Genomic DNA, 13,551 nt, shown 5'->3' with positions numbered 1-13,551 from the left:
TCTCATCCTTCAATCCTACCCTTTTACCCTAGTCCTATAATTGGCTGGTGAGATACATATCCTCTTCCTAAAGAAGTCAGTGCCAAAATAGGAGTTAAGCAATTCTAATAAAGGAGAATATTAGTACCTCAGGGTTGTCATGAGGGGCCCTCGGAGCTCTCTTGAGCTTGCTTGTTTTCTTGTAGACGTTTCATTACCTGAACTAAGTAACATCATCAGTGCTCTAGGTACAATTAAGCAATTCTGCTTTTCATTACCTATAAGCCTTTTGCTATTTTCATTAAGCAATAGGTTTATTTTATCTTCTGTTTATTTAAAAATTTCTGAAGTTTATATTGCTGTTTTTTTTAAACATTCCTTGACTGACTCATTCTGAGCTTCATCCTTCTGAAACTCTAAAGCAGCCAATTTACCGTACTTTTCTTCCATCACCTGCCATTTTTTCCATTTATTTATTTATTTATTTATTATTTTAATTCCATTTATATCCCGCCCTTCTCCAAAGACTCAGGGCGGCTTACAAGCTTAGCAGTAGCCTTCATTCTATGTATATGCCTGCTTATTAGGGCTTTCGCCCCCCCCCCCAAAGCGGCATTATTACAAAGTCAGCTTAATTGCCCCCAACAATCTGGGTCCTCATTTTACCTACCTCGGAAGGATGGAAGGCTGAGTCAACCTTGAGCCTGGTGGGACTCGAACCTGCACTAATTGCAGGCAGCTGGTGTTACTTAAGGAGGCATTAGCCCACTGCTCCACCAAGGCTGCAACCTTTTATTTTATTTTTTATTTCTGTACAGCCACACTGGCTTCTTCTGCAGTCATTTTTTTCTTCAAATTGTCCACAATTGTCCTTTCAGTATAACTGTTTAAGCACATAACAGGAGCTCCTTTTCCTATTAGCTTCTCCTGACATATTTTTATTATTTGTGTTGATGAAAATTAAGAGTTCATGTTCAAGTAGCCTATTTGCAGTTTTTGGTAATATTTTCTTCCAATATTTCTGCTTCTTCCAGGGTGTCAATCTAGTCTCTTTTAATATATGGTCACTAACGTCTAAAGACAGTCTCCATTCTTTAAAGGAGAAAGGTATTAACAAGAGAAGTGATGAACAGTATAACTAAACAATTTGCTGTTGCAACCCCTTTTCCTCATTACTGAATTAAATTCTGTTTAAATAATGTGAAAGTTAAGGGAAGAGCAGAAGAGAAATTCAGGAAGGCTTTAAGCACCAAATTCTTTATTACATTGGAAAGTATTTAAATATGTACATGCTACATATTGATTACGATGATAATATTTTAACCTTGTGCAGCTTACAGTCTCCTCTTTCAGGTGAGTCTTCCATTTCTGGACAGGAATAAAACCCTGGAAAGGGAGTAAACAGGTTTATCTTTGGCCTGCATGAACCTGAGAAAGCACTTAGCAAATTATCGATGCTTTGAAGAGAAGAAATCACATGTGGAGGAACAATTGGATCAGACAGAAGATCAGACACCATATTCCGAGTCTGATTTAGTACAGACAGATCAACTTCGGTTCCACTGCATGCATTCTATAATAAAGAAAAATAATACTGGTTATTAAAACAGAAGCTTTTATCTTGTAGGGGAAAAAATATACAAATAGGAAATACATCTCAGATACTCTGTAACATACAACGTGATGCATAATATATTTTAACAAGTAAATTTTGTGGAAATGCACTGTAATATTAAGGTAATATAAAATATTTGAAGTTTTGCTCCTTACAATTTGGGAAAAATATCTGCAGTCTGCATAAATAAAACTGTATCATTTCTAAGCTTTTTAAATCCAAGTGAGAATAGTATACATTTTTGGCACAATACTGCCAGATATTTTTAAATCTTTATTTTCAACTGTATTTAACTGGAAGGGTGTGGCATTCTAAGAGAAGTGCATTTTTTAAACATTAGAAAATGAAACAGCTTACAAGGATACAGAAGCATCTGTTTCTACATAATATGAATGTTATACAAGTAATACTGAAGCGTATCAGTTATTCTGCATCACATTTCCTGAGGCACAATTCTCATTTTTCAGAGTTATCCTGAAGTTATTCTTAATTACAAAAAATCAACAAATCTCATTCTTGCTTTATTTTGCCCATATATAATGCTACTTCGTTGGGTTCTAATGTCTGGTTTCCCTTTAGATATGAAGGAAATATTGACCTTCCAGACATTGTCCTCTTAATCAGAAGCCCACTTCTGAATGGGAAAGCTCACAGGAAGAACCAAACGAGATTAGTTACTTATGGCAGGCTAGAATAAAACAATATGCAAATGAAATTCCACCATTGAAAGCAATCAAAACTAGGGTGGTGATACGAGATGGGTTATATTTATCTATCTCCAAGGTTTTAACCCTAAGCTTTTTCCCCTCTTCTTTCATAGTCATTGGATGTTTTGAACTTTCTTCAAGACAAGAAGAGGCAGTTGTGTTGACTTAATGGTTCTCTCAAGAGAACTACTACTACTACTTGCCAACTTCATTATCTCCTGCTCCTCTTCTTCTTTTCCTTCTCCTTCAGGAGGTTTCATATGCTTTTCACCCTTGCTCTCTGTGGCCTTGTATGGCCAACTTTTCATGATACTCATCCTTTCCCAAAAACTAGGAAAAGTAAAAGTATCTAACAATGATGGCTGGCTTTCCTGATAATGACGCTTGGGAGTGTTCTCATGGGCAATCTAAGCACAATCCACTTGATCTACAAGGGGGTGCTAAAAGGCTTCAAATTCCTAGGGGAAAAATAGTGGAATATAAAAGAACCAGATACATGTCTTGCAGTAGGTACTGTGAAATGGAAAGACACCACATGGAAGCATGAACTTCATAATTATAAATTAATCTGGCCAGTTCTAAGAAACTTTCCAGTTCTAAGAAACTGATGGGAAGAGGAATTGGGGAGGGGGAAATTTTCCATGCACATAACAGAAGTAGGAGAAGAGTCATTGAGTAAGAAATATCGTAACTTCTGGAAAGCCATCAGGGAAGTGACCATTCAGCTCTCAAGAACAGGTTATTCCACAGGGCTGTTCCATATTTGTCAGGTCAGGTAGAAGGATGACGTGTTGAGGGTTGTAAATCTGGCACCCTGGGGAATCAAAGGTGATTATCCTAGTCCCAATGAATATCTCAATTGTGAAATCAAGCTGAAACAACTCCTGATTGCTGAGCTCTAGAGGTTTGGTTCTCTCTATAATGAACCCCATGTATGAAGTGTGACAACAATCATTTCAATTTTAAGGAGGGGCTGTATGAATATATTATGAATATAAATAGGTAAAATATATTTTTGTGTTATGGAAGTTTTGGTGAAGTTGCCTGTGCTTCAATTATTCATGACAAAAGAGAATGACTCCCTATATAAAAATTTCCCAGATTTCCTGAGAAAGAATCTACATTATTTGATGCACATTTTTATTTACAGGGCAAATATTAATTTGGTATTTTTTCCTGCTAGAATTATTCTTATATTTTATATGTACTGACCTGATGATGAAGTTTATACCATTGCTTTAAATCCCAGTCCCAAAGAATCATCTGTAAAACCAAAAAACAGGAAGTTATAACCAAACTGTCCATATCTGGCAACGTTTAACTCTTCAAGTCATGAATTATAAATTAAAAAATACTTCTACGAATCATCTGTATTTGCTGCATTTAGCTGCTGCACTTCACTTCAATAAAAAAAAGTGAAGATAAGGAGGTTCCTAGAAAATAATTAATTAGTTTAAAAAGTAATTTAAACAATTTTGTATTTCACAAATTTCTTTCCTGTAAATACTTTTTCAATATATTCATTAAAAACTATTTATTTGTTCAATTTATATAGCTGCCCATATGTGACTCTGGACAGGTCAAAAAGGTAAAATACAAAAAAAAAACAATACAAAGAATAACAAATACCAGATAAGAATAATAATTGAAAATTCAAAATAAAAGTCACTAAAACCATAAAAGATACAATCTACAAGAGTAACACATTCAAAATAAAAAGGGTAAAAAACGATCTATAGCATTTAATTCAAGCTATTAAGAGTATAGATATTTAGCAGGATCCACACCACCAAAATATTGTTTTCCATTTCAGAAATAAATTAGAGACAATGGGATAGGCAGATGAACCTTATTTGCATAGAGATAGTTGTCACTTTATCGTTCATTTACATGTTCTCCTTTTTCAAATTTCAATAGAAGTTTATGTATTTTACCAATCACATGTTCATCATTTATACATAATTTTCAAACTCAGTCTTGCAATATTCACAAGCATAAACTCTTTTGTCCACTTTAAGTCTTTCTAATAGCTATAAATAAGAAAACATTAGAAACGATATCCCTCTGCTCAAAGTTCTTCTCTTGATTTTATCCCATAGCCTGCATTTGATCAAACTCATCCCTTGCTTACCCCCAATAACACTGTAGATCAGGGGTCCCCAACCCCCAGTCCGTGGACCAGTACCAGTCCGCAGCATGCCAGCAACTGGGCCTCACAAACAAAGCCCCATCCATGAGATGCAGGCAGCACACAAAACTACACACCCTCTTGTCCATGGAAAAACCTCTCTCCACAGAACCGGCCCCTGGTGCCCAAAAGGTTGGGGACCTCTGCTCTAGATGTCTCTTCTCATGTATGTCCCAAAGGTGCAGGAATATAAATCCTTCCATTCTCCACCATCCAGTCAGAGCTGAAGAAGCTTCTTGGATGAGAAGCAAAACATCTTGAAAGAAAAATAAGAAAGTCCAGTTTCCTCTTGTCCTTTAGAACAACCATGACCTGGATGACTGAAAATCTCCATAGATATTTTTCTCCTGTATCCTCTCCTTCAGCATTAACCATGGAGAGTGATGGGATCCATGGGAAGGGAGAGGTCACATGGGTGCAATCCAATCCAAGGCCCACAGTTGCCCTCTCGTTAATGGCGAGTAAGGCCTCAGTCAGATTGTGCAAGCAGACCATCAGATACAGCCATCAGGTTATAGGACAAAACGGTCCTGCTTTAGTCAATAGCACCTGGAATATTAGTTTAGGTTCTAGGCACTGCAATTTAAAAAACATGCTGAAAAATTAGAATGCATGCAGAGAAGGGAGACTACATCGATAAGGGGCCTAGAGAGCAATCAAACAAAGAGAAATTGGAAATAGATAACTTTTACCTGCAGAAGAAAGCATTGAGGAGTGATTTGATAGTCATTTTCCCACTAGAACTGGACAAGTGGGCATGTTCCAGGACCCATCAGTGAAACAATGTCACCTGCTGTGGTGTCTGTCATAGCACCCGCCTTAAGAAGAAGACCCCCTACAGAGATACAGATAGCCCTGACCCTCTTGGGCCTTCAGGGAAGCAGAAGAACCTGGAACTTGCATAGGATGGTTTTTAGATGAATAAGAGCGTGTTGGGTCTTCAACCTTGTTTATTTTTATTTATTTATTTATTTGATTTTATATACCTCCCTATTCCCGAAGGACTCAGGGCGGTTTACAGGACGAGTTAAAACAATACAAATAAGTACACTTTAAAATAGAAATAAATAAGACTAGCCCACAATTAAACAAATTTAAATTTAAATTTAAATTAAATTAAAATTAAATTAAAAACCCCTCAGTCCAGGCCAGCAGGATCAAAAGGTCATTTTAGTGCACTGTGTTTTTATTTTGTTAGCTGCCTGTGCTAGATGGGTAGTTGTATAAGTTTCTTTAATTCATATACTGTGAAGGATTTTTTTTAGAACTGTAGGTCTTAAACCAGGAGTCTCCAAACTTGGCCACTTTTAAGACTTGTGGACTTGGAATTCTGGGAACTGAAGTCCACAAGTCTTAAAGCGGCCAAGTTTGAAGATCCCTGCCTTAAACCATATTAAAAAAACAAAAAGAATTTGATTTACATTTTATGAGACAGAACATCAAGGAATGGAAGATGGGGGAGGAATTTTCAATGAAAAACTGGGTTGTTATTTTTTTAGAGGCACTACAATTCTGAATTTCCTGCAACAGCTAGAAGTTGAACTAGTGAATCTTTGAGCTTCATTCTGTGATTCTGGATGTGGGCAAAGATATTCTTTTCAAATGTTACAAGCTTCCACAAGGTGGTGCTCAAAACGTAATTCTTAGGGACATTATTATTTAATCTAGGTTCATGACTCTTGTCATGAACAAGAGTCATGAACAAGCCATGGAAATTGGATGGCTTAGCTTTTTCAATTCAGCCTATCTTACAGGGTTGTTCTGGTAAAGATAAAATAAAGGCAGATTCCTAGGTAAGCTACCATGAATTCCTGAAGAAACAGCTATAAAACAAATCAATAAATATCAGAGTACTCAGTGATAATGACATGATATTACTGTATTTTGTTAGTACAAAAAAGATGGGTCTCATTTGAATGTGAGGGTACAAAATTGCTGGCATTCATTTAAAGAAAATGGAGCAGTTTTAAATTACTTCTGCATTGAAAGCTGGCAGAATGCAAAGACCATCTGATCGGAAAAGAACAGTACAGGATGTTGGAGATGTTTGTCTTTGTCTTTCTGAAAGCTAAGAAAATGACTTCAAAAGGCACATGGTTCTCCTGTCAGGACATCTGATGATTGAGTTAACAAGATGCTATCTATATTCCACAACAGAAGATAAATGAGTAAAAGGAAACCAAGTTCCAGAAAAAACATCTAAGATAGATGGATGAAGAGCAGATTCACATGGCTTAGGACCAAGGTAGAGAACCTATGGCACGGGTGCGACAGGTGGCACCCAGAGCCCTCTCTGTGGGCATGCATGCCATCACCCCTGTCCTAGGCCTTCAGCTGGGTTTTATAAAACCTTTTTGCTTTAGGCCTCCGCCGCCATGTACAAAAAAAAAAGGTTCGATCAATCAATCTATTTCAACTTCTCGTGGGGAAAAAAAAGTTCTCGCAAAGTTGGAATTGATTGATTGAACTTTTTAGTCCCACCCAGTCTGCCTTTACCACTGCAGCCACGCGCACCCGATGGGCCACGGCCACCCAAATGGCCACACCCACTCAAATGGTCATGCCCACCCAATTGGCCACACCCACTCAAAGGGTCACGCCCACCCAGCACCCGATGATACATAAGTGGGTTTTGGGTTGCAGTTTGGGCACTCGGTCTCTAAAAGGTTTGCCATCACTGGCTTAGGAAGTGATGATAATACTAGTGGGTAAGACATAACAAAATGTGCAGCTGCAACAGAACTACAATCCCAGCCATTTCAGAATTGACCATGCTGCTCCATTTCTTGAGATTTTGAGTGAAACTTTGTCCACAAACCCACCTGGTCTTTCTGCCTGCAGAAAGAGCCTCAAGTGTCTGCAGAATGGTCATCTCAGCTGCTCTATGACATTTCTGAAGTAGAAAGACATAAGGTAGTTGAAATCACAGAAGCTTTGCTTATAGAATCTCTGGATGAGGCATCTGCAAGCCCAGAAGGGGACGGAGTTGCTCAGCTATAAATTCACAGACTTTCTGGAGGCATGTTTAAACTAAACAGCGGGGACAATGAGTTAATTGATACAGAACATCCCTGTCCCCGGCAATCTAAAAACTATAGGGCTATCAGTCCATGTAACATAGATGTGTGTGTGGACAAGAATATCATCCTTGCTGTCAAGCAAAATCAAGCTTCTAATAGTGAGTGCCACACAAAGTGCACTAACCAAATAGGTGGTAAGACAATAAGGGAACTCAGGCACCACACAGGTCATGTAGAAAGTAAAAACAGAGTCAGTTATAAAGGACTCAAATGTCTATACACCAATGCACAGAGTATGAGCAATAAACAGGGTGAACTAGAAATTCAGGTTAATGAGGCAGATATGATATTGTCGCCATCACGGAAACATGGGATGAAACCCACAAATGGAAAACACAGCTAGAGGGATTTAAATTATTCAAAAGAAACAGACCAAATAAAAGAAGAGGTGGAGTTGCTCTCTATATAAGAAATAACAACATCTCTACAGAAATAGAGCACAACAATGATGAAAACTGTAAACCTGAATGCATTTGGGTCAATATAAAAGGAAGGAAAAAATGGCATTGCCATAGGTGTATACTATAGGCCACCCAACCAAATAGAGGAAATAGATGGACTTTTTGCTAGGTATGTAGGAAGCACATCACAATAGTAATGGGGGACTTTAACTCCCTGACATCAACTGGGAGACAAACTCTGTACCAAGTGGAAGATCAAACAGGTTCCTGACAAACCTAGCAGACAACTTTGTCACCCAAAAAGTAGAGAAGGGAACTAGGGGATTAGCCATTTTGGATCTAATTCTCACTAACAGAGATGAAATGATAGAAGGTGTTGAAGCCACAGGAACCTTGGGAGTAAGTAATCATGTAATATTGGAATTCAACATTATGGAAGCACAAGCAATAGAATACAGTCAAACTAGAGTCTTGGACTTTAAGAGAGCTAATTTCAATAAACTTAGAGCTTGGGAAGGATTCCAAGGATGAGAATCCTCAAGGGGAAAACAACTCAAGAAGCTTGGGAAATTTTGAAAAGTGAGATAATAAAAACCCAGTCTAGCACAATACCAACAAAGAGGAACAATAACAGCTCTCAAAAGAAACCAGCATGGATGCATAAAGAACTCTCTGATAAATTGAAAGATAAAAAGGACAAGTATAGAAAGTGGAAAGAGGGGCACATCACTAAGTCAGAATATCAGCAAATAGCCCGAGCCTGCAAAGACGAAGTGAGAAAGCTAAAGCTCAAAATGAACTAAGGCTTGCAACCAAAGTCAAAAATAACAAAAAAAAGTTTCTTTCAACATGTAAAAAACAAAAAAAGTAAAGGAAATGATTGGTCCATTACTGGGTGAAAGTGGCAAGAAGGTGACAAGCAATAGGGAGAAAGCAGAACTATTTAACTCTTTTTTTGCATGTCTTTACACAAAGGGAAAAACAGACCAACCTATCAAAAATAGTGCCATAAAAACAGAATAGAAACAGAAGTTAAGATAGGCAAGAAAATGGTAAGTGAGCACCTGTCCAGCCTAGACAAGTTCAAATCACCAGGACCAGATGGATTACACCCCAAGGTTCTCAAGGAACTGGCAGATGTGATCTCAGAACCACTGAACTATATCTTTCAAAGATCCTGGAGCACTGGGGAACTACCAGAGGACTGGAAAAGAGCTGATGTGGTTCCCATCTTCAAAAAAGGGGGAAAATGGATCCAGGAAATTACAGACCTATCAGCCTGACCTCAATACCTGGGAAGATTCTGGAAAAGATAAACAAACAACGAATCAGCGAGCACCTAGAGGCAAACAAAATCATTACTAAAAGCCAACATGGGTTCGTCAAAAACAGATCATGCCAGACAAATCTTATTGCATCCTTTGACCAACTGACAAAATTAGTGGATCAGAAGAATGCTGTAGATATAATTTACTTGGACTTCAGTAAGGCATTTGATAAAGTAGATCAAACCTACTACTTGATAAGATAGAATAATGTGGGTTAGACAGCATCACCACCAGATGGATTTGTAGCTGGCTGACCGGTGGTCCTCAATGGAACCGCATCTACATGGAAGGAAGTGTGTAGTGGGGTGCCCCAGTGCTCTGTTTTGCGCCCAGTGCTCTTCAACATCTTCATCAACGATTTGGAGGAGATAGATGGGGAACTCATCAAATTTGCAGACGACACCAAGCTGGCAAGAATAGCCAACACTCCAGAAGACAGGCTTAAGATACAGGAGGATCTGGGCGGACTTGAACACTGGGCGCTATCTAACAAAATGAAATTCAATGGTGGAAAAAGTAAGGTTCTACATTTAGGCAAGAAAAACCAAATGTACAGGTATAGTATAGGGGGGTACCTTGCTCAATAATTTAATTTATTAATTTTAATTTATTGAGATTTATATACCGCCCTTCTCCCAAAGGGACTCAGGGCGGTTCACAGGGCATAAATATAAATAACAATACAAACATTACAAACATTAAAAAACAATTAAATCAGTGCCCAAGTTAAAACAAGAATAAAACAAGCCAATAAAAACCCATGTACCCCCATCAGGCTAGACCCGCTAGTTCAAATAAATGGGTCTTCAACCCGCGATGGAAGGATCGGAGGTCTGATGTCATCCGGAGCTCCACCGGCAGTTGGTTCCACAAAGCCGGGGCACCCACAGAGAAGGCCCTCCCCCTGGGGGCCACCAGTCGACATTCCTTGACAGGAGGCACCCTGAGGAGGCCCTCTCTGTGGGCGCACAGGGCGGAGGGGAGTCGACGCCGGCAGCAGGTGGTCCTCAAGGTATCGCGGACCCATGCCATGTAGGGACTTAAAGATCATAACCAAAACCTTGAACCTTACCCGGAAGACAACCGGTAACCAATGCAGCTCACGGAGCAAAGGTGTAACATGGGAGTACCGGGAAACTCCCAAGACAACTCTCGCGGCCGCATTCTGTACCAGTTGGAGCCTCCGAGTAGTCTTCAAGGGAAGTCCCATGTAGAGAGCATTACAGTAGTCTAGGCGAGAGGTCACGAGCGCATGAGTAACCGTACATAAGGCCTCCCGGTCCAGATAGGGCCGCAACTGGCGCACCAGGCGAACCTGGGCAAAAGCCCCCCTAGTCACGGCCACTATGTGATCCTCCAAAGTGAGTCGTGAATCTAGGAGGACTCCCAAGTTGCGAGCCCTATCCACAGGGGGTAAAAGCTCACCCCCCATAGAAAGAGATGGAACATCCCAAGTGTCCCGGGAAGACGGAATGCACAGCCACTCAGTCTTGTCAGGGTTGAGCTGAAGTCTGTTCCTCCCCATCCAGACCCGAACCGCCTCCAGGCAACGGGACATCACAGCGAGGGCATCACTGGGGTGGTTTGGGGTCGAAATAAAAAGTTGGGTATCATCAGCATATTGATGATACCCAACTCCAAAACCACGAATGATCTCACCCAGCGGTTTCATATAGATGTTGAACAGGAGAGGCGAGAGGACCGACCCCTGAGGAACTCCACAAGCGAGAGTCCTAGGGGTCGACCTCTGCCCCCCTGCCAACACCGACTGCGAGCGTCCCAGGAGATAGGAGAACCACTGAAAAACCGTGCCTCCCACTCCCAATCCCCTGAGACGCTGCAGCAGGATACCATGGTCGATGGTATCGAAAGCCGCCGAGAGGTCTAATAGGACTAGGACAGAGGAATATCCCCTATCCCGAGCCCTCCAGAGATCATTCACCAGTGCGACCAATGCCGTCTCCGTGCTGTGCCCGGGCCTGAAACCCGATTGGTAAGGGTCCAGATAATCCGCTTCATCCAGGACCAGAGGGAGCTGATGCGCCACCACACTCTCAACAACCTTCGCAAGAAAGCGAAGGTTGGAGACTGGACGAAAGTTGTTCAATACAGCTGGGTCCAAGGCAGGCTTCTTGAGGAGAGGTCTCACCACCGCCTCCTTCAAGATGGTGGGGAAATAACCCTCGCTCAAAGAAGCAGATATAACCGCCTGGAGCCAGCCTCGTGTCCTCTCCCTAGCTGCATAAACCAGCCAAGAAGGGCACGGATCCAATAAACATGTGGTGGAACTCAGCTTCCCCATAATCCTGTCCACTTCATCAGGGGTCACAGAATCAAACTCCTCCCAGATAACATTGACAAGACCGCCCGTGTCCTGATCGCCAGACTCTGCCCAGCTGGAGTCCAAACCGGTCCGAATCTGAGCGATTTTATCCGACAGATGTTGACTAAACTCCTCGGCACGACCCTGCAAGGGATCCTCCCTCACCTCCTGATTAAGAAGGGAGCGAGTCACCCTAAACAAGGCGGCCGGGCGATTATCTGCGGACGCGATGAGGGTGGAGAAGTAATTACACCTCGCCTCCCTCATCGCAGCGAGATAAGACCTAATGTAGGTTCTTAACCGCAATCGGTCGGGTTCAGATCGGCTGGACCTCCAGCAGCTCTCTAGACCCCGTTTCCGACGCTTCATCTCCCGGAGCTCCGCGGAGAACCATGGAGCTCGCTGGGATCTGCGCCGGGTCAGGGGCCGCAAGGGTACAACCCGGTCGAGTGCCTCACTGGCTGCCCTTTCCCAGGCTTCCACTAAGGCATCCGCTGAGCTGTGAGCAATGGAGGCAGGTGGGGACCCCAGCGCCGCTTGGAATCTATCAGGATCCATTAGGCGTCTGGGGCGGTACCATCTAGTTGGCTCCGTACCCCCACGGCGGGGGGTGGCAAAATGGAAGACCAGCCGCAGGAGGTGATGATCGGTCCATGACAGGGGCATAATAAATGGAAAGCCCCCACCAAGATCATCCAACCACCGTCCAGATAAAAAAATCAGGTCAAGGGTGTGGCCTCCCTCATGAGTTGGCTCAGAAATTACCTGCGTCAGGTCCATGGCCGTCATGGAAGCCATGAACTCCCGAGCAAGCTCAGATGAACCTCCCAGGGATGGTAGGTTGACGTCTCCCAAAACTATAAGTTTGGGGAACTCAACCACCAACCCCGAGAGGATATCGAGCAGCTCGGGCAGGGCTGCCGCTACGCGACTAGGCGAAATGTACACGAGCAGCAAGCCCAACTGCGCCCCAGAGCCAAATCTCATAAAGAGAGACTCACACCCGACTATCTGAGGAACGGTGGTCTCCCGCGGACATAAGGTCTCCCTAACAATCACCGCCACACCCCCACCCCTACCCTGAGCTCGAGGCTGGTGTAGCACCCGGAAGCCTGGTGGGCAAAGGTCAACCAAAGGGACCCCACCCTCTGGGCCCAACCAAGTCTCCGTGATGCAAGCCAGGTCCGCATGCTCACCCTCAACCAAATCCCTAACAAGGGGAGCTTTGTTAACCACGGACCTGGCATTCAGGTACACCAGCCGGAGCTCAGGAGGCTGCACATCATCGCTCCCGGAACCTCGGGAAAGAAGCAGAGGGTCGGAGCGCCCCACCGCTTGCAAATAGCGGAGACGGCGCTCCCGGTAACGATATGGCCCCCTGTCTATCCGCCTGCTGCCATTCCCCGTCGTGGGAATTGGTAACCCCACGACCCGCTCATGAGCTCCGGAGACAACGACCCCTTGTTCTCCCCCCGCGCGGTCGGACCCAAGTCTAGCCTGAACTATGGTTGATTGGCTGCCCCCCAAAGCCAGACAACCTCTATCTCCCACCCCCCTCCCCAACCCCATAAAAAATTTTGATAAAAACATAATCAGGGGCCTCTTACTAAATTTATGTTGACGGCCCCTGCCCCTGCCCAGCCATCTCTCAGAGACCCAAAACTCGGGCCCTTCATCGAGGTTAGGATTTAAAAAGGCGGGTCGCACCCAGGCGAGGGGGGCACCCCTGAGGGCGAGCAAGTCCGTGCTCGTATATCGTCGCATGTTAGTCCAGCAAGTCCAGAATAGGCAGTCCCGGAGGTGATCATGTCCATAGGAGGGTCGGAGGCCGGAGGAGAAAATATCTGGATCCACACCCAGCTGTACTGCCACTTAGCTGGGTGCCCCAGTAAACAGGTCACCCCCGCCCTCTCACGGCAGGTTGAAACTC

At 42.9% G+C, this 13,551-nt stretch overlaps 1 protein-coding gene across 1 annotated transcript in view; it reads right to left on the bottom strand.

Moving 5' to 3' along the window:
• The window catches only part of PDE3B (phosphodiesterase 3B), a 63,587-nt gene that overhangs the window by 32,310 nt on the left and 17,726 nt on the right, over positions 1-13,551 (bottom strand). Inside the window, exons 2-3 of the mRNA XM_083363100.1 lie at positions 3,514-3,564; positions 1,304-1,552 (exon numbers count right to left, since the gene is read on the bottom strand). Of these exons, the coding sequence (XP_083219226.1) occupies positions 1,304-1,552; positions 3,514-3,564 (300 nt within the window). The remainder of the gene's footprint in view (positions 1-1,303; positions 1,553-3,513; positions 3,565-13,551) is intronic.

Source organism: Vipera ursinii, assembly GCF_947247035.1.
Source record: "Vipera ursinii genome assembly, chromosome: 1".
Lineage (NCBI taxonomy): Eukaryota > Metazoa > Chordata > Lepidosauria > Squamata > Viperidae > Vipera > Vipera ursinii.
Note: the sequence above shows the minus strand (reverse complement) of the source record. Positions and strands in the feature narration are given on the sequence as shown.